We start from the raw sequence: 22,513 nt of genomic DNA on the forward strand, positions 1-22,513 counted from the left end.
CATTGCACTGCTCACACTCTCTAGGTGCCTCTCTCATTGCACTGCTCACACTCTCTAGGTGCTTCTCTCATTGTACTGCTCACACTCTCTAGGTGCCTCTCTCATTGCACTGCTCACACTCTCTAGGACCCCATCTCATTGCACTGCTCACACTCTCTAGGTGCCTCTCTCATTGCACTGCTCACACTCTCTAGGTGCCTCTCTCATTGCACTTCCCACACTCTCTAGGAGCCTCTCCCATTGCACTGCTCACACTCTCTAGGAGCCTCTCTCATTGGACTGCTCACACTCTCTAGGTGCCTCTCTCATTGCACTGCTCACACTCTCTAGAACCCCATCTCATTGCACTGCTCACACTCTCTAGAACCCCATCTCACTGCACTGCTCACACTCTCTAGGTGCCTCTCTCATTGCACTGCTCACACTCTCTAGGTGCCTCTCTCATTGCATTGCTCACACTGTCTAGGAGCCTCTCTCATTGCACTGCTCACACTCTCTAGGAGCCTCTCTCATTGCACTGCTCACACTCTCTAGGAGCCTCTCCCATTGCACTGCTCACACTCTCTAGGAGCCTCTCTCATTGCACTGCTCACACTCTCTAGGAGTCTCTCCCATTGCACTGCTCACACTCTCTAGGAGCCTCTCCCATTGCACTTCTCACACTGTCTAGGAGCCTCTCCCATTGCACTGCTCACACTGTCTAGGAGCCTCTCTCATTGCACTGCTCACACTCTCTAGGAGCCTCTCTCATTGCACTGCTCACACTCTCTAGGAGCCTCTCCCATTGCACTGCTCACACTGTCTAGGAGCCTCTCTCATTGCACTGCTCACACTCTCTAAGTGCTTCTCTCATTGTACTGCTCACACTCTCTAGGAGCCTCTCTCATTGCACTGCTCACACTCTCTAGGAGCCTCTCCCATTGCACTGCTCACACTGTCTAGGAACCTCTCCCATTGCACTGCTCACACTGTCTAGGAGCCTCTCCCTTTGCACTGCTCACACTCTCTAGGACCCTCCCTCTCACTGCACTGCTCACACTCACAAGGAGCCTCTCTCATTGCACTGCTCACACTCTCTAGGAGCCTCTCCCATTGCACTGCTCACACTCTCTAGGAGCCTCTCTCATTGCACTGCTCACACTGTCTAGGAGCCTCTCCCATTGCACTGCTCACACTCTCCAGGAGCCTCTCTCATTGCATTGCTCACACTGTCTAGGAGCCTCTCCCATTGCACTGCTCACACTCTCTAGGAGCCTCTCCCATTGCACTGCTCACACTCTCTAGGAGCCTCTCTCATTGCACTGCTCACACTCTCTAGGAGCCTCTCTCATTGCACTGCTCACACTCTCTAGGAGCCTCTCCCATTGCACTGCTCACACTGTCTAGGAGCCTCTCCCATTGCACTGCTCACACTGTCTAGGAGCCTCTCCCATTGCACTGCTCACACTGTCTAGGAGCCTCTCTCATTGCACTGCTCACACTCTCTAGGAGCCTCTCTCATGGCACTGCTCACACTCTCTAGGAGCCTCTCCCATTTCACGGCTCACACTGTCTAGGAGCCTCTCTCATTGCACTGCTCACACTCTCTAGGTGCTTCTCTCATTGTACTGCTCACACTCTCCAGGAGCCTCTCTCATTGCACTGCTCACACTCTCTAGGAGCCTCTCCCATTGCACGGCTCACACTGTCTAGGAGCCTCTCCCATTGCACTGCTCACACTGTCTAGGAGCCTCTCCCATTGCACTGCTCACACTGTCTAGGAGCCTCTCTCATTGCACTGCTCACACTCTCTAGGACCCTCCCTCTCACTGCACTGCTCACACTCACTAGAATCCCTTCTCATTGCACTGCTCACACTCTCTAGGTGCCTCTCTCATTGCACTGCTCACACTCTCTAGGTGCTTCTCTCATTGTACTGCTCACACTCTCTAGGTGCCTCTCTCATTGCACTGCTCACACTCTCTAGGACCCCATCTCATTGCACTGCTCACACTCTCTAGGTGCCTCTCTCATTGCACTGCTCACACTCTCTAGGTGCCTCTCTCATTGCACTTCCCACACTCTCTAGGAGCCTCTCCCATTGCACTGCTCACACTCTCTAGGAGCCTCTCTCATTGGACTGCTCACACTCTCTAGGTGCCTCTCTCATTGCACTGCTCACACTCTCTAGAACCCCATCTCATTGCACTGCTCACACTCTCTAGAACCCCATCTCACTGCACTGCTCACACTCTCTAGGTGCCTCTCTCATTGCACTGCTCACACTCTCTAGGTGCCTCTCTCATTGCATTGCTCACACTGTCTAGGAGCCTCTCTCATTGCACTGCTCACACTCTCTAGGAGCCTCTCTCATTGCACTGCTCACACTCTCTAGGAGCCTCTCCCATTGCACTGCTCACACTCTCTAGGAGCCTCTCTCATTGCAATGCTCACACTGTCTAGGAGCCTTTCCCATTTCACTGCTCACACTCTCCAGGAGCCTCTCTCATTGCATTGCTCACACTGTCTAGGAGCCTCTCCCATTGCACTGCTCACACTCTCTAGGAGCCTCTCTCATTGCACTGCTCACACTCTCTAGGAGCCTCTCTCATTGCACTGCTCACACTCTCTAGGAGCCTCTCCCATTGCACTGCTCACACTGTCTAGGAGCCTCTCCCATTGCACTGCTCACACTGTCTAGGAGCCTCTCCCATTGCACTGCTCACACTGTCTAGCAGCCTCTCTCATTGCACTGCTCACACTCTCTAGGATCCTCTCTCATTGCACTGCTCACACTCTCTAGGAGCCTCTCCCATTGCACTGCTCAAACTGTCTAGGAGCCTCTCTCATTGCACTGCTCACACTCTCTAGGTGCTTCTCTCATTGTACTGCTCACACTTTCTAGGAGCATCTCTCATTGCACTGCTCACACTCTATAGGAGCCTCTCCCATTGCACTGCTCACACTGTCTAGGAGCCTCTCCCATTGCACTGCTCACACTCCCTAGGTGCCTCTCTCTTCGCACTGCTCACACTCTCTGGGAGCCTCTCCCATTGCACTGCTCACACTCTCTAGAAGCTTCTCCCATTGCATTGCTCACAGTCGCTAGGAGCCTCATTGCACTGCTGACACTCTCTAGGTGCCTCTCTCATTGCACTGCTCACACTCTCTAGGAGCGTCTTTCATTGCACTGCTCACACTCTCTAGGAGCCTCTCTCATTGCACTGCACACACTCTCTAGGAGCCACTCTCATTGCACTGCTCACACTCTCTAGGAGCCTCATTGCACTGCTCACACTCTCTAGGTGCCTCTCTCATTGCACTGCTCACACTCTCTAGGAGCTTCTCTCATTGCAGTGCTCACACTCTCTAGGAGCCTCTCCCATTGCACTGCTCACACTCTCTAGGAGCCTCTCTCATTGCAATGCTCACACTCTCTAGGAGCCTCTCTCATTGCACTGCTCACACTCCCTATGAGCCTCTCCCATTGCACTGCTCACACTCCCTAGGAGCCTCTCCCATTGCACTGCTCACGCTGTCTAGGAGCATCTCCCATTGCACTGCTCACACTGTCTAGGAGCCTCTCTCATTGCACTGCTCACACTCTCTAGGAGCCTCTCTCATTGCACTGCTCACACTCTTTAGGAGCCTCTCCCATTGCACTGCTCACACTCTCTAGGAGCCTCTCCCATTGCACTGCTCACACTGTCTAGGAGCCTGTCCCATTGCACTGCTCACACTCTCTAGGAGCCTCTCCCATTGCACTGCGCACACTCTCCAGGAGCCTCTCTCATTCCACTGCTCACACTCTCCAGGAGCCTCTCCCATTGCACTGCTCACACTCTCTAGGAGCCTCTCTCATTGCACCGCTCACACTGTCTAGGAGCCTCTCCCATTGCACTGCTCACACTCTCTAGGAGCCTCTCTCATTGCATTGCTCACACTCTCTAGGAGCTTCTCCCATTGCACTGCTCACACTCTCTAGGAGTCTCTCCCATTGCACTGCTCACACTCTGTAGGAGCCTCTCCCATTGCACTGCTCACACTCTCTAGGAGCCTCTCTCATTGCACTGCTCACACTCTCTAGGAGCCTCTCTCATTGCACTGCTCACACTCTCTAGGAGCCTCCCCCATTGCACTGCTCACACTGTCTAGGAGCCTCTCCCATTGCACTGCTCACACTGTCTTGGAGCCTCTCCCATTGCACTGCTCACACTGTCTAGGAGCCTCTCTCATTGCACTGCTCACACTCTCTAGGAGCCTCTCTCATTGCACTGCTCACACTCTCTAAGAGCCTCTCCCATTGCACTGCTCACACTCTCTAGGAGCCTCTCTCATTGCATTGCTCACACTGTCTAGGAGCCTCTCTCATTCCACTGCTCACACTCTCCAGGAGCCTCTCCCATTGCACTGCTCACACTCTCTAGGAGGCTCTCTGATTGCACTGCTCACACTGTCTAGGAGCCTCTCCCATTGCACTTCTCACACTCTCCAGGAGCCTCTCTCATTGCATTGCTCACACTGTCTAGGAGCCTCTCCCATTGCACTGCTCACACTCTCTAGGAGCCTCTCCCATTGCACTGCTCAGACTCTCTAGGAGCCTCTCTCATTGCACTGCTCACACTCTCTAGGAGCCTCTCTCATTGCACTGCTCACACTCTCTAGGAGCCTCTCCCATTGCACTGCTCACACTGTCTAGGAGCCTCTCCCATTGCACTGCTCACACTGTCTAGGAGCCTCTCCCATTGCACTGCTCACACTGTCTAGGAGCCTCTCTCATTGCACTGCTCACACTCTCTAGGAGCCTCTCCCATTGCACTGCTCACACTGTCTAGGAGCCTCTCCCATTGCACTGCTCACACTCTCTAGGAGCCTCTCCCATTGCACTGCTCACACTCTCTAGGAGCCCCTCTCATTCCACTGCTCACACTCTCCAGGGGCCTCTCCCATTGCACTGCTCACACTCTCTAGGAGCCTCTCTCATTGCACTGCTCACACTGTCTAGGAGCCTCTCCCATTGCACTGCTCACAATCGCTAGGAGCCTCTCTCATTGCATTGCTCACACTGTCTAGGGGCCTCTCTCATTCCACTGCTCACACTCTCCAGGAGCCTCTCCCATTGCACTGATCACACTCTCTAGGAGCCTCTCTCATTGCACTGCTCACACTGTCTAGGAGCCTCTCCCATTGCCCTGCTCACACTCTCCAGGAGCCTCTCTCATTGCATTGCTCACACTGGCTAGGAGCCTCTCCCATTGCACTGCTCACACTCTCTAGGAGCCTCTCTCATTGCACTGCTCACACTCTCTAGGAGCCTCTCCCATTGCACTGCTCACACTGTCTAGGAGCCTCTCCCATTGCACTGCTAACACTCTCTAGGAGCCTCTCCCATTGCACTGCTCACACTCTCTAGGAGCCTCTCTCATTGCACTGCTCACACTCTCTAGGAGCTTCTCTCATTGCACTGCTCACACTCTCTAGGTGTCTCTCTCATTGCACTGCTCACACTCTCTAGGAGCATCTCCCATTGCATTGCTCACACTGTCTAGAAGCCTCTCCCACTGCACTGCTCACACTCTCTACGAGCCTCTCCCATTGCACTGCTCACACTCTCTAGGAGCCTCTCCCATTGCACTGCTCACACGCTCTAGGAGCCTCTCTCATTGCACTGCTCACCCTCTCTAGGACCCTCCCTCTCACTGCACTGCTCACACTCTCTAGAAGCCCTTCTCATTGCACTGCTCACACTCTCTTGTAGCCTCCCTCATTGCACTGCTCACCCTCTCTAGGACCCTCCCTCTCACTGCACTGCTCACACTCACTAGAATCCCTTCTCATTGCACTGCTCACACTCTCTAGGTGCCTCTCTCATTGCACTGCTCACACTCTCTAGGTGCTTCTCTCATTGTACTGCTCACACTCTCTAGGTGCCTCTCTCATTGCACTGCTCACACTCCCTAGGACCCCATCACATTGCACTGCTCACACTCTCTAGGTGCCTCTCTCATTGCACGGCTCACACTCTCTAGGTGCCTCTCTCATTGCACTGCTCACACTCTCTAGGAGCCTCTCCCATTGCACTGCTCACACTCTCTAGGTGCCTCTCTCTTTTCACTGCTCACACTCTCTAGAACCCCATCTCATTGCACTGCTCACACTCTCTAGGTGCCTCTCTCATTGCAGTGCTCACACTCTCTAGGTGCCTCTCTGATTGCACTGCTCACACTCTCTAGGTGCCTCTCTCATTGCACTGTTCACACTCTCTAGGTGCCTCTCTCATTGCACTGCTCACACTCTCTAGGAGCTTTTCTCATTGCACTGCTCACACTCTCTAGGAACCTTTCTCATTGCACTGCTCACACTCTGTAGGAGCTTCTCTCATTGCACTGCTCACACTCTCTAGGAGCCTCTCTCATTGTGCTGCTCACACTCTGTAGGAGCTTCTCTCATTGCGCTGCTCACACTCTGTAGGAGCTTCTCTCATTGCGCTGCTCACACTCTCTAGGAGCTTCTCTCATTGCGCTGCTCACACTCTCTAGGAGCCTCTCTCATTGCGCTGCTCACACTCTCTAGGAGCTTCTCTCATTGCACTGCTCACACTCTCTAGAAGCCTCTCTCATTGCACTGCTCACACTCTCTAGGAGCTTCTCTCATTGCACTGCTCACACTCTCTAGGAGCTTCTCTCATTGCACTGCTCACACTCTCTAGGAGCCTCTCTCATTGCACTGCTCACACTGTCTAGGAGCCTCTCCCATTGCACTGCTCACACTCTCCAGGAGCCTCTCTCATGCATTGCTCACACTGGCTAGGAGCCTCTCCCATTGCACTGCTCACACTCTCTAGGAGCCTCTCTCATTGCACTGCTCACACTCTCTAGGAGCCTCTCCCATTGCACTGCTCACACTGTCTAGGAGCCTCTCCCATTGCACTGCTAACACTCTCTAGGAGCCTCTCCCATTGCACTGCTCACACTCTCTAGGAGCCTCTCTCATTGCACTGCTCACACTCTCTAGGAGCTTCTCTCATTGCACTGCTCACACTCTCTAGGTGTCTCTCTCATTGCACTGCTCACACTCTCTAGGAGCATCTCCCATTGCATTGCTCACACTGTCTAGAAGCCTCTCCCATTGCACTGCTCACACTCTCTACGAGCCTCTCCCATTGCACTGCTCACACTCTCTAGGAGCCTCTCCCATTGCACTGCTCACACGCTCTAGGAGCCTCTCTCATTGCACTGCTCACCCTCTCTAGGACCCTCCCTCTCACTGCACTGCTCACACTCTCTAGAAGCCCTTCTCATTGCACTGCTCACACTCTCTTGTAGCCTCCCTCATTGCACTGCTCACCCTCTCTAGGACCCTCCCTCTCACTGCACTGCTCACACTCACTAGAATCCCTTCTCATTGCACTGCTCACACTCTCTAGGTGCCTCTCTCATTGCACTGCTCACACTCTCTAGGTGCTTCTCTCATTGTAATGCTCACACTCTCTAGGTGCCTCTCTCATTGCACTGCTCACACTCTCTAGGACCCTATCTCATTGCACTGCTCACACTCTCTAGGTGCCTCTCTCATTGCACGGCTCACACTCTCTAGGTGCCTCTCTCATTGCACTGCTCACACTCTCTAGGAGCCTCTCCCATTGCACTGCTCACACTCTCTAGGAGCCTCTCTCATTGGACTGCTCACACTCTCTAGGTGCCTCTCTCTTTGCACTGCTCACACTCTCTAGAACCCCATCTCATTGCACTGCTCACACTCTCTAGGTGCCTCTCTCATTGCACTGCTCACACTCTCTAGGTGCCTCTCTGATTGCACTGCTCACACTCTCTAGGTGCCTCTCTCATTGCACTGTTCACACTCTCTAGGTGCCTCTCTCATTGCACTGCTCACACTCTCTAGGAGCTTTTCTCATTGCACTGCTCACACTCTCTAGGAACCTTTCTCATTGCGCTGCTCACACTCTGTAGGAGCCTCTCCCATTGCACTGCTCACACTCTCTAGGAGGCTCTCTGATTGCACTGCTCACACTGTCTAGGAGCCTCTCCCATTGCACTTCTCACACTCTCCAGGAGCCTCTCTCATTGCATTGCTCACACTGTCTAGGAGCCTCTCCCATTGCACTGCTCACACTCTCTAGGAGCCTCTCCCATTGCACTGCTCAGACTCTCTAGGAGCCTCTCTCATTGCACTGCTCACACTCTCTAGGAGCCTCTCTCATTGCACTGCTCACACTCTCTAGGAGCCTCTCCCATTGCACTGCTCACACTGTCTAGGAGCCTCTCCCATTGCACTGCTCACACTGTCTAGGAGCCTCTCCCATTGCACTGCTCACACTGTCTAGGAGCCTCTCTCATTGCACTGCTCACACTCTCTAGGAGCCTCTCTCATTGCACTGCTCACACTCTCTAGGAGCCTCTCCCATTGCACTGCTCACACTGTCTAGGAGCCTCTCCCATTGCACTGCTCACACTCTCTAGGAGCCTCTCCCATTGCACTGCTCACACTCTCTAGGAGCCCCTCTCATTCCACTGCTCACACTCTCCAGGGGCCTCTCCCATTGCACTGCTCACACTCTCTAGGAGCCTCTCTCATTGCACTGCTCACACTGTCTAGGAGCCTCTCCCATTGCACTGCTCACAATCGCTAGGAGCCTCTCTCATTGCATTGCTCACACTGTCTAGGGGCCTCTCTCATTCCACTGCTCACACTCTCCAGGAGCCTCTCCCATTGCACTGATCACACTCTCTAGGAGCCTCTCTCATTGCACTGCTCACACTGTCTAGGAGCCTCTCCCATTGCCCTGCTCACACTCTCCAGGAGCCTCTCTCATTGCATTGCTCACACTGGCTAGGAGCCTCTCCCATTGCACTGCTCACACTCTCTAGGAGCCTCTCTCATTGCACTGCTCACACTCTCTAGGAGCCTCTCCCATTGCACTGCTCACACTGTCTAGGAGCCTCTCCCATTGCACTGCTAACACTCTCTAGGAGCCTCTCCCATTGCACTGCTCACACTCTCTAGGAGCCTCTCTCATTGCACTGCTCACACTCTCTAGGTGCCTCTCTCATTGCACGGCTCACACTCTCTAGGTGCCTCTCTCATTGCACTGCTCACACTCTCTAGGAGCCTCTCCCATTGCACTGCTCACACTCTCTAGGTGCCTCTCTCTTTTCACTGCTCACACTCTCTAGAACCCCATCTCATTGCACTGCTCACACTCTCTAGGTGCCTCTCTCATTGCAGTGCTCACACTCTCTAGGTGCCTCTCTGATTGCACTGCTCACACTCTCTAGGTGCCTCTCTCATTGCACTGTTCACACTCTCTAGGTGCCTCTCTCATTGCACTGCTCACACTCTCTAGGAGCTTTTCTCATTGCACTGCTCACACTCTCTAGGAACCTTTCTCATTGCACTGCTCACACTCTGTAGGAGCTTCTCTCATTGCACTGCTCACACTCTCTAGGAGCCTCTCTCATTGTGCTGCTCACACTCTGTAGGAGCTTCTCTCATTGCGCTGCTCACACTCTGTAGGAGCTTCTCTCATTGCGCTGCTCACACTCTCTAGGAGCTTCTCTCATTGCGCTGCTCACACTCTCTAGGAGCCTCTCTCATTGCGCTGCTCACACTCTCTAGGAGCTTCTCTCATTGCACTGCTCACACTCTCTAGAAGCCTCTCTCATTGCACTGCTCACACTCTCTAGGAGCTTCTCTCATTGCACTGCTCACACTCTCTAGGAGCTTCTCTCATTGCACTGCTCACACTCTCTAGGAGCCTCTCTCATTGCACTGCTCACACTGTCTAGGAGCCTCTCCCATTGCACTGCTCACACTCTCCAGGAGCCTCTCTCATGCATTGCTCACACTGGCTAGGAGCCTCTCCCATTGCACTGCTCACACTCTCTAGGAGCCTCTCTCATTGCACTGCTCACACTCTCTAGGAGCCTCTCCCATTGCACTGCTCACACTGTCTAGGAGCCTCTCCCATTGCACTGCTAACACTCTCTAGGAGCCTCTCCCATTGCACTGCTCACACTCTCTAGGAGCCTCTCTCATTGCACTGCTCACACTCTCTAGGAGCTTCTCTCATTGCACTGCTCACACTCTCTAGGTGTCTCTCTCATTGCACTGCTCACACTCTCTAGGAGCATCTCCCATTGCATTGCTCACACTGTCTAGAAGCCTCTCCCATTGCACTGCTCACACTCTCTACGAGCCTCTCCCATTGCACTGCTCACACTCTCTAGGAGCCTCTCCCATTGCACTGCTCACACGCTCTAGGAGCCTCTCTCATTGCACTGCTCACCCTCTCTAGGACCCTCCCTCTCACTGCACTGCTCACACTCTCTAGAAGCCCTTCTCATTGCACTGCTCACACTCTCTTGTAGCCTCCCTCATTGCACTGCTCACCCTCTCTAGGACCCTCCCTCTCACTGCACTGCTCACACTCACTAGAATCCCTTCTCATTGCACTGCTCACACTCTCTAGGTGCCTCTCTCATTGCACTGCTCACACTCTCTAGGTGCTTCTCTCATTGTAATGCTCACACTCTCTAGGTGCCTCTCTCATTGCACTGCTCACACTCTCTAGGACCCTATCTCATTGCACTGCTCACACTCTCTAGGTGCCTCTCTCATTGCACGGCTCACACTCTCTAGGTGCCTCTCTAATTGCACTGCTCACACTCTCTAGGAGCCTCTCCCATTGCACTGCTCACACTCTCTAGGAGCCTCTCTCATTGGACTGCTCACACTCTCTAGGTGCCTCTCTCTTTGCACTGCTCACACTCTCTAGAACCCCATCTCATTGCACTGCTCACACTCTCTAGGTGCCTCTCTCATTGCACTGCTCACACTCTCTAGGTGCCTCTCTGATTGCACTGCTCACACTCTCTAGGTGCCTCTCTCATTGCACTGTTCACACTCTCTAGGTGCCTCTCTCATTGCACTGCTCACACTCTCTAGGAGCTTTTCTCATTGCACTGCTCACACTCTCTAGGAACCTTTCTCATTGCGCTGCTCACACTCTGTAGGAGCTTCTCTCATTGCACTGCTCACACTCTCTAGGAGCCTCTCTCATTGTGCTGCTCACACTCTGTAGGAGCTTCTCTCATTGCGCTGCTCACACTCTGTAGGAGCTTCTCTCATTGCGCTGCTCACACTCTCTAGGAGCTTCTCTCATTGCGCTGCTCACACTCTCTAGGAGCCTCTCTCATTGCGCTGCTCACACTCTCTAGGAGCTTCTCTCATTGCACTGCCCACACTCTCTAGAGGCCTCTCTCATTGCACTGCTCACACTCTCTAGGAGCTTCTCTCATTGCACTGCTCACACTCTCTAGGAGCTTCTCTCATTGCACTGCTCACACTCTCTAGGAGCTTCTCTCATTGCACTGCTCACACTCTGTAGGAGCTTCTCTCATTGCACTGCTCACACTCTCTAGGGGCTTCTCTCATTGCACTGCTCACACTCTCTAGTTGCCTCTCTCATTGCACTGCTCACACTCTCTAGGAGCCTCTCTCATTGCACTGCTCACACTCTGTAGGAGCTTCTCTCATTGCACTGCTCACACTCTGTAGGAGCTTCTCTCATTGGACTGCTCACACTCTCTAGGAGCTTCTCTCATTGCACTGCTCACACTCTCTAGGGGCTTCTCTCATTGCACTGCTCACACTTTGTAGGAGCTTCTCTCATTGCACTGCTCACACTCTCTAGGAGCTTCTCTCATTGCACCGCTCACACTCTCTAGGTGCCTCTCTCATTGCACTGCTCACACTCTCTAGGAGCTTCTCTCATTGCACTGCTCACACTCTCTAGGTGCCTCTCTCATTGCACTGCTCACACTCTTCAAGAGCCTCTCTCATTGCACTGCTCCCACTCTCTAGGAGCTTCTCTCATTGCACTGCTCACACTCTCTAGGAGCTTCTCTCATTGCACTGCTCACACTCTCTAGGAGCTTCTCTCATTGCACTGTTCACACTCTCTAGGAGCTTCTCTCATTGCACTGCTCACACTCTCTAGGAGCCCCTCTCATTCCACTGCTCACACTTTCCAGGAGCCTCTCCCATTGCACTGCTCACACTCTCTAGGAGCCTCTCATTGCACTGCTCACACTGTCTAGGAGCCTCTCCCATTGCACTGCTCACACTCTCTAGGAGCCTCTCCCATTGCACTGCTCACACTCTCTAGGAGCCTCTCTCATTGCATTGCTCACACTGTCTAGGAGCCTCTCTCATTCCACTGCTCACACTCTCCAGGAGCCTCTCTCATTGCACTGCTCACACTGTCTAGGAGCCTTTCCCATTGCACTGCTCACACTCTCTAGGTGCCTCTCTTATTGCACTGCTCACACTCTCTAGGAGCCTCTCCCATTGCACTGCTCACACTGTCTAGGAGCCCCTCCCATTGCACTGCTCACACTCTCTAGGAGACTCTCTCATTGCACTGCTCACACTCTCTAGGAGCTTCTCTCATTGCACTGCTCACACTCTCTAGGTGCCTCTCTCATTGCACTGCTCACACTCTCTAGGACCCCATCTCATTGCACTGCTCACACTCTCTAGGTGCCTCTCTCATTGCACTGCTCACACACTCTGGGTTCCTCTCTCATTGCACTGTTCACACTCACTAGGTGCCTCTCTCATTGCACTGCTCACACTCTCTAGGTGCCTCTCTCATTGCACTGCTCACACTATCTAGGTTTCTCTCTCATTGCACTGCTCACACTCTCTAGGTGCCTTTCCCATTGCACTGCTCACACTCTCTAGGACCCCATCTCATTGCACTGCTCACACTCTCTAGGAGCCTCTCTCATTGCACTGCTAACACTCTCCAGGCCCCCATCTCATTGCACTGCTCACACTTTCTAGGTGCCTCTCTCATTGCACTGCTCACACTCTCTAGGTGCCTCTCTCTTTGCACTGCTCACACTCTCTAGGAGCCTCTCCCATTGCACTGCTCAAACTCTCTGGGAGCCTCTCCCATTGCACTGCTCACACTCTCTAGGAGCTTCTCCCATTGCATTGCTCACAGTCGCTAGGAGCCTCATTGCACTGCTGACACTCTCTAGGTGCCTCTCTCATTGCACTGCTCACACTCTCTAGGTGCCTCTCCCATTGCACTGCTCACACTCTCTAGGTGCCTCTCTCATTGCACTGCTCACACTCTCTAGGAGTTTCTCTCGTTGCACTGCTCACACTCTCTAGGAGCCTCTCCCATTGCACTGCTCACACTCTCTAGGAGCCACTCTCATTGCACTGCTCACACTCTCTAGGAGCCTCATTGCACTGCTCACACTCTCTAGGAGCTTCTCTCATTGCACTGCTCACACTCTCTAGGAGCCTCTCCCATTGCACTGCTCACACTCTCTAGAAGCCTCTCTCATTGCACTGCTCACACTCTCTAGGAGCCTCTCCTATTGCACTGCTCACACTGTCTAGGAGCCTCTCCCATTGCACTGCTCACACTCTCCAGGAGCCTCTCTCATTGCATTGCTCACACTGTCTAGGAGCCTCTCTCATTGCACTGCTCACACTCTCTAGGAGCCTCTCTCATTGCACTGCTCACACTCTCTAGGAGCCTCTCCCATTGCACTGCTCACACTCTCTATGAGCCTCTCTCATTGCACTGCTCACACTGTCTAGGAGCCGCTCCCATTGCACTGCTCACACTCTCCAGGAGCCTCACTCATTGGATTGCTCACACTGTCTAGGAGCCTCTCCCATTGCACTGCTCACACTCTCTAGGAGCCTCTCCCATTGCACTGCTCACACTCTCTAGGAGCCTCTCTCATTGCACTGCTCACACTCTCTAGAAGTCTCTCCCATTGCACTGCTCACACTCTCTAGGAGCCTCTCCCATTGCACTGCTCACACTGTCTAGGAGCCTCTCCCATTGCACTGCTCACACTGTCTAGGAGCCTCTCTCATTGCACTGCTCACACTCTCTAGGAGCCTCTCTCATTGCACTGCTCACACTCTCTAGGAGCCTCTCCCATTGCACTGCTCACACTGTCTAGGAGCCTCTCTCATTGCACTGCTCACACTCTCTAAGTGCTTCTCTCATTGTACTGCTCACACTCTCTAGGAGCCTCTCTCATTGCACTGCTCACACTCTCTAGGAGCCTCTCCCATTGCACTGCTCACACTGTCTAGGAACCTCTCCCATTGCACTGCTCACACTGTCTAGGAGCCTCTCCCTTTGCACTGCTCACACTCTCTAGGACCCTCCTTCTCACTGCACTGCTCACACTCACAAGGAGCCTCTCTCATTGCACTGCTCACACTCTCTAGGAGCCTCTCCCATTGCACTGCTCACACTCTCTAGGAGCCTCTCTCATTGCACTGCTCACACTGTCTAGGAGCCTCTCCCATTGCACTGCTCACACTCTCCAGGAGCCTCTCTCATTGCATTGCTCACACTGTCTAGGAGCCTCTCCCATTGCACTGCTCACACTCTCTAGGAGCCTCTCCCATTGCACTGCTCACACTCTCTAGGAGCCTCTCTCATTGCACTGCTCACACTCTCTAGGAGCCTCTCTCATTGCACTGCTCACACTCTCTAGGAGCCTCTCCCATTGCACTGCTCACACTGTCTAGGAGCCTCTCCCATTGCACTGCTCACACTGTCTAGGAGCCTCTCCCATTGCACTGCTCACACTGTCTAGGAGCCTCTCTCATTGCACTGCTCACACTCTCTAGGAGCCTCTCTCATTGCACTGCTCACACTCTCTAGGAGCCTCTCCCATTTCACTGCTCACACTGTCTAGGAGCCTCTCTCATTGCACTGCTCACACTCTCTAGGTGCTTCTCTCATTGTACTGCTCACACTCTCCAGGAGCCTCTCTCATTGCACTGCTCACACTCTCTAGGAGCCTCTCCCATTGCACGGCTCACACTGTCTAGGAGCCTCTCCCATTGCACTGCTCACACTGTCTAGGAGCCTCTCCCATTGCACGGCTCACACTGTCTAGGAGCCTCTCTCATTGCACTGCTCACACTCTCTAGGACCCTCCCTCTCACTGCACTGCTCACACTCACTAGAATCCCTTCTCATTGCACTGCTCACAGTCTCTAGGTGCCTCTCTCATTGCACTGCTCACACTCTCTAGGTGCTTCTCTCATTGTACTGCTCACACTCTCTAGGTGCCTCTCTCATTGCACTGCTCACACTCTCTAGGACCCCATCTCATTGCACTGCTCACACTCTCTAGGTGCCTCTCTCATTGCACTGCTCACACTCTCTAGGTGCCTCTCTCATTGCACTTCCCACACTCTCTAGGAGCCTCTCCCATTGCACTGCTCACACTCTCTAGGAGCCTCTCTCATTGGACTGCTCACACTCTCTAGGTGCCTCTCTCATTGCACTGCTCACACTCTCTAGAACCCCATCTCATTGCACTGCTCACACTCTCTAGAACCCCATCTCATTGCACTGCTCACACTCTCTAGGTGCCTCTCTCATTGCACTGCTCACACTCTCTAGGTGCCTCTCTCATTGCATTGCTCACACTGTCTAGGAGCCTCTCCCATTGCACTGCTCACACTCTCTAGGAGCCTCTCTCATCGCACTGCTCACACTCTCTAGGAGCCTCTCCCATTGCACTGCTCACACTCTCTAGGAGCCTCTCTCATTGCACTGCTCACACTGTCTAGGAGCCTCTCCCATTTCACTGCTCACACTCTCCAGGAGCCTCTCTCATTGCATTGCTCACACTGTCTAGGAGCCTCTCCCATTGCACTGCTCACACTCTCTAGGAGCCTCTCTCATTGCACTGCTCACACTCTCTAGGAGCCTCTCTCATTGCACTGCTCACACTCTCTAGGAGCCTCTCCCATTGCACTGCTCACACTGTCTAGGAGCCTCTCCCATTGCACTGCTCACACTGTCTAGGAGCCTCTCCAATTGCACTGCTCACACTGTCTAGCAGCCTCTCTCATTGCACTGCTCACACTCTCTAGGAGCCTCTCTCATTGCACTGCTCACACTCTCTAGGAGCCTCTCCCATTGCACTGCTCACACTGTCTAGGAGCCTCTCTCATTGCACTGCTCACACTCTCTAGGTGCTTCTCTCATTGTACTGCTCACACTCTCTAGGAGCCTCTCTCATTGCACTGCTCACACTCTATAGGAGCCTCTCCCATTGCACTGCTCACACTGTCTAGGAGCCTCTCCCATTGCACTGCTCACACTGTCTAGGAGCCTCTCCCATTGCACTGCTCACACTGTCTAGGAGCCTCTCTCATTGCACTGCACACACTGTCTAGGGCCCTCCCTCTCACTGCACTGCTCACACTCACTAGGAGCCTCTCTCATTGCTCTGCTCACACTCTCTAGGAGCCTCTCCCATTGCACTGCTCATACTCTCTAGGAGCCTCTCTCATTGCACTGCTCACACTGTCTAGGAGCCTCTCCCATTACACTGCTCACACTCTCCAGGAGCCTCTCTCATTGCATTGCTCACACTGTCTAGGAGCCTCTCCCATTGCACTGCTCACACTCTCTAGGAGCCTCTCCCATTGAACTGCTCACACTCTCTAGGGGCCTCTCTCATTGCACTGCTCACACTCTCTAGGAGCCTCTCTCATTGCATTGCTCACACTCTCTAGGAGCCTCTCCCATTGCACTGCTCACACTGTCTAGGAGCCTCTCCCATTGCACTGCTCACACTGTCTAGGAGCCTCTCCCATTGCACTGCTCACACTGTCTAGGAGCCTCTCTCATTGCACTGCTCACACTCTCTAGGAGCCTCTCTCATTGCACTGCTCACACTCTCTAGGAGCCTCTCCCATTGCACTGCTCACACTGTCTAGGAGCCTCTCTCATTGCACTGCTCACACTCTCTAGGTGCTTCTCTCATTGTACTGCTCACACTCTCTAGGAGCCTCTCTCATTGCACTGCTCACACTCTCTAGGAGCCTCTCCCATTGCACTGCTCACACTGTCTAGGAGCCTCTCCCATTGCACTGCTCACACTGTCTAGGAGCCTCTCCCATTGCACTGCTCACACTGTCTAGGAGCCCCTCTCATTGCACTGCTCACACTCTCTAGGACCCTCCCTCTCCCTGCACTGCTCACACTCACTAGAATCCCTTCTCATTGCACTGCTCACACTCTCTAGGTGCCTCTCCCATTGCACTGCTCACACTCTCTAGGTGCTTCTCTCATTGTACTGCTCACACTCTCTAGGTGCCTCTCTCATTGCACTGCTCACACTCTCTAGGACCCCATCTCATTGCACTGCTCACACTCTCTAGGTGCCTCTCTCATTGCACTGCTCACACTCTCTAGGTGCCTCTCTCATTGCACTGCTCACACTCTCTAGGAGCCTCTCCCATTGCACTGCTCACACTCTCTAGGAGCCTCTCTCATTGGACTGCTCACACTCTCTAGGTGCCTCTCTCATTGCACTGCTCACACTCTCTAGAACCCCATCTCATTGCACTGCTCACACTCTCTAGGTGCCTCTCTCATTGCACTGCTCTCACTCTCTAGGTGCCTCTCTCATTGCACTGCTCACACTCTCTAGGTGACTCTCTCATTGCACTGTTCACACTCTCTAGGTGCCTCTCTCATTGCACTGCTCACACTCTCTAGGAACTTTTCTCATTGCACTGCTCACACTCTGTAGGAGCTTCTCTCATTGCGCTGCTCACACTCTCTAGGAGCCTCTCCCATTACACTGCTCACACTATCTAGGAGCCTCTCCCATTGCACCGCTCACACTCTCTAGGAGCCTCTCTCATTGCACTGCTCACACTCTCTAGGAGCATCTCTCATTGCACTGCTCACACTCTCTAGGAGCCTCTCCCATTGCACTGCTCACACTGTCTAGGAACCTTTCTCATTGCACTGCTCACACTCTGTAGGAGCTTCTCTCATTGCACTGCTCACACTCTCCAGGAGCTTCTCTCATTGCGCTGCTCACACTCTCCAGGAGCTTCTCTCATTGCGCTGCTCACACTCTGTAGGAGCTTCTCTCATTGCACTGCTCACACTCTCTAGGAGCTTCTCTCATTGCACTGCTCACACTCTAGGAGCTTCTCTCATTGCACTGCTCACACTCTCTAGGAGCTTCTCTCATTGCACTGCTCACACTCTCTAGGTGCCTCTCTCATTGCACTGCTCACACTCTCTAGGATCCTCTCTCATTGCACTGCTCACACTCTCTAGGAGCTTCTCTCATTGCACTGCTCACACTCTCTAGGTGCCTCTCTCATTGCACTGCTCACACTCTCTAGGATCCTCTCTCATTGCACTGCTCACACTCTCTAGGAGCTTCTCTCATTGCACTGCTCACACTCTCTAGGAGCCTCTCTCATTGCACTGCTCACACTCTCTAGGAGCCTCTCTCATTGCACTGCTCACACTCTCTAGGAGCCTCTCTCATTGCACTGCTCACACTCTCTAGGAGCTTCTCTCATTGCACTGCTCACACTCTCTAGGTGCCTCTCTCATTGCACTGCTCACACTCTCTAGGAGCCTCTCTCATTGCACTGCTGACACTCTCTAGGAGCCTCTCTCATTGCACTGCTCACACTCTCTAGGAGCCTCTCCCATTGCACTGCTCACACTGTCTAGGAACCTTTCTCATTGCACTGCTCACACTCTGTAGGAGCTTCTCTCATTGCACTGCTCACACTCTCCAGGAGCTTCTCTCATTGCTCTGCTCACACTCTCCAGGAGCTTCTCTCATTGCGCTGCTCACACTCTGTAGGAGCTTCTCTCATTGCACTGCTCACACTCTCTAGGAGCTTCTCTCATTGCACTGCTCACACTCTAGGAGCGTCTCTCATTGCACTGCTCACACTCTGTAGGAGCTTCTCTCATTGCACTGCTCACACTCTCTAGGAGCTTCTCTCATTGCACTGCTCACACTCTCTAGGTGCCTCTCTCATTGCACTGCTCACACTCTCTAGGATCCTCTCTCATTGCACTGCTCACACTCTCTAGGAGCTTCTCTCATTGCACTGCTCACACTCTCTAGGTGCCTCTCTCATTGCACTGCTCACACTCTCTAGGATCCTCTCTCATTGCACTGCTCACACTCTCTAGGAGCTTCTCTCATTGCACTGCTCACACTCTCTAGGAGCCTCTCTCATTGCACTGCTCACACTCTCTAGGTGCCTCTCTCATTGCACTGCTCACACTCTCTAGGAGCTTCTCTCATTGCACTGCTCACACTCTCTAGGTGCCTCTCTCATTGCACTGCTCACACTCTCTAGGAGCCTCTCTCATTGCACTGCTCACACTCTCTAGGAGCCTCTCTCATTGCACTGCTCACACTCTCTAGGAGCCTCTCTCATTGCACTGCTCACACTCTCTAGGAGCTTCTCTCATTGCACTGTTCACACTCTCTAGGTGCCTCTCTCATTGCACTGCTCACACTGTCTAGGAGCCTCTCCCATTGCACTGCTCACACTCTCCAGGAGCCTCTCTCATTGTACTACTCACACTCTCTAGGAGCCTCTCTCATTGCACTGCTCACACTCTCTAGGAGCTTCTCTCATTGCACTGTTCACACTCTCTAGGTGCCTCTCTCATTGCACTGCTCACACTCTCTAGGAGCCTCTCTCATTGCACTGTTCACACTCTCTAGGAGCCTCCCTCATTGCACTGCTCACACTCTCTAGGAGCCTCTCTCATTGCACTGCTCACACTCTCTAGGAGCTTCTCTCATTGCACTGTTCACACTCTCTAGGTGCCTCTCTCATTGCACTGCTCACACTGTCTAGGAGCCTCTCCCATTGCACTGCTCACACTCTCCAGGAGCCTCTCTCATTGTACTACTCACACTCTCTAGGAGCCTCTCTCATTGCACTGCTCACACTCTCTAGGAGCTTCTCTCATTGCACTGTTCACACTCTCTAGGTGCCTCTCTCATTGCACTGCTCACACTCTCCAGGAGCCTCTCTCATTGCACTACTCACACTCTCTAGGAGCCTCTCTCATTGCACTGCTCACACTCTCTAGGAGCTTCTCTCATTGCACTGCTCACACTGTCTAGGAGCCTCTCCCATTGCTCTGCTCACACTCTCCAGGAGCCTCTCTCATTGTACTACTCACACTCTCTAGGAGCCTCTCTCATTGCACTGCTCACACTCTCTAGGAGCTTCTCTCATTGCACTGCTCACACTGTCTAGGTGCCTCTCTCATTGCAATGCTCACACTCTCTAGGAGCTTCTCTCATTGCACTGTTCACACTCTCTAGGAGCCTCTCTCATTGCACTGCTCACACTCTCTAGGAGCTTCTCTCATTGCACTGTTCACACTCTCTAGGTGCCTCTCTCATTGCACTGCTCACACTCTCTAGGAGCTTCTCTCATTGCACTGTTCACACTCTCTAGGTGCCTCTCTCATTGCACTGCTCACACTCTCCAGGAGCCTCTCTCATTGTACTACTCACACTCTCTAGGAGCCTCTCTCATTGCACTGCTCACACTCTCTAGGAGCGTCTCTCATTGCACTGCTCACACTGTCTAGGAGCCTCTCCCATTGCACTGCTCACACTCTCCAGGAGCCTCTCTCATTGTACTACTCACACTCTCTAGGAGCCTCTCTCATTGCACTGCTCACACTGTCTAGGAGCTTCTCTCATTGCACTGTTCACACTGTCTAGGAGCCTCTCCCATTGCACTGCTCACACTCTCTAGGAGCTTCTCTCATTGCACCGCTCACACTCTCTAGGTGCCTCTCTCATTGCACCGCTCACACTCTCTAGGAGCCTCTCTCATTGCACCGCTCACACTCTCTAGGAGCTTCTCTCATTGCACCGCTCACACTCTCTAGGAGCCTCTCTCATTGCACTGCTCACACTCTCTAGGAGCTTCTCTCATTGCACCGTTCACACTCTCTAGGTGCCTCTCTCATTGCACTGCTCACACTGTCTAGGTGCCTCTCTCATTGCACCGCTCACACTCTCTAGGTGCCTCTCTCATTGCACCGCTCACACTCTCTAGGAGCCTCTCTCATTGCACTGCTCACACTCTCTAGGAGCTTCTCTCATTCCACTGTTCACACTCTCTAGGTGCCTCTCTCATTGCACCGCTCACACTCTCTAGGAGCCTCTCTCATTGCACTGCTCACACTCTCTAGGAGCTTCTCTCATTGCACTGTTCACACTCTCTAGGTGCCTCTCTCATTGCACTGCTCACACTGTCTAGGTGCCTCTCTCATTGCACCGCTCACACTCTCTAGGTGCCTCTCTCATTCCACCGCTCACACTCTCTAGGAGCCTCTCTCATTGCACCGCTCACACTCTCTAGGTGCCTCTCTCATTGCACCGCTCACACTCTCTAGGAGCCTCTCTCATTGCACTGCTCACACTCTTTAGGAGCCTCTCTCATTGCACTGCTCACACTCTCTAGGAGCCTCTCTCATTGCACTGCTCACACTCTCTAGGAGCTTCTCTCATTGCACTGCTCACACTCTCTAGGAGCCTCTCTCATTGCACTGCTCACACTCTCTAGGAGCTTCTCTCATTGCACTGCTCACACTCTGTAGGAGCTTCTCTCATTGCACTGCTCACACTCTCTAGGAGCTTCTCTCATTGCACTGCTCACACTCTCTAGGAGCTTCTCTCATTGCACTGCTCACACTCTCTAGGTGCCTCTCTCATTGCACTGCTCACACTCTCTAGGAGTATCTAATAACAGTCTATTTTTCTTTATATGTCACAGGAGCCGTCTGAGGTGGCTACTCGCATCCCTGACTTACCTCTTGTAGCGCAAGCACCCCTCGAAGCTTCCCGATGTTCGTCACATAGGCATGGCTGAGGCCCAGCAATGAGAAGAGAGTGTGAGTCTGCAAAAGAAGTCACACAATGAGTTACAACCCCTGCCGTGAGGCTGCCGTTGCTGTGTCTGAAACCAAAATCACATGCAACATGTTTAACAGTGAGTGCTGTATGTATGGTGGCAGCATAGCACCACTGTGTACCTAACACAATGCTAATGAAAAGAAAAAAGGGAAAGGGGCTTGAGACGGAGAATACTTGGCGTTGACATGGCACTGGCAATGCTCTTTACTTACATTGGGTGCCGTCACTATCCTTTCTCCTGCCAGCACATCTCAGCACAGAACACTGCCATTTATGGAGATTAAGGCACAGATGTCGTCATCCCAGTCCTAGTCCCTCATCCTAGCACCAGCCCTTTGTCCTAATCTGCACTCCTAGTCTCCTGTGCTGGACTGCATTCCTGCCGTAGTCCTTCCAGCTAGACCCTCATCCCTGTCCCTCGACAAATCCCTAACTCAAGTTTGATTTGGTTTAGAAAATCTGTACCTTCGCAAATAGCAAAATAAAAATACTGCATTGAGGAGCCACCAATAAAATAATACAAGTAGCAAATTATTAAACAAAACAAATAGGTCTGCAAGGCCCAAGAAAGAAGAGCAGGGAGTGAAAACACCAGATGGCCAGGGACCAAGAAAGGAGAGCAGGGAGTGAAAACACCAGATGGCCAGGGACCAAGAAAGGAGAGCAGGGAGTGAAAACACCAGATGGCCAGGGACCAAGAAAGGAGAGCAGGGAGTGAA

The 22,513-nt window shown here is 52.8% G+C and overlaps 1 protein-coding gene across 1 annotated transcript in view; it reads right to left on the reverse strand.

Annotated features, from left to right (window-relative positions):
- CLCN1 (chloride voltage-gated channel 1) overlaps window positions 1–22,513 on the reverse strand; it is a 1,282,884-nt gene that overhangs the window by 38,272 nt on the left and 1,222,099 nt on the right. Inside the window, exon 22 of the mRNA XM_069650302.1 lies at window positions 21,692–21,778. Within this exon, the coding sequence (XP_069506403.1) occupies window positions 21,692–21,778 (87 nt within the window). The remainder of the gene's footprint in view (window positions 1–21,691; window positions 21,779–22,513) is intronic.

Source organism: Ambystoma mexicanum, chromosome 3p (genome assembly GCF_040938575.1).
Source record: "Ambystoma mexicanum isolate Mex_15411 chromosome 3p, UKY_AmexF1_1, whole genome shotgun sequence".
NCBI lineage: Eukaryota > Metazoa > Chordata > Amphibia > Caudata > Ambystomatidae > Ambystoma > Ambystoma mexicanum.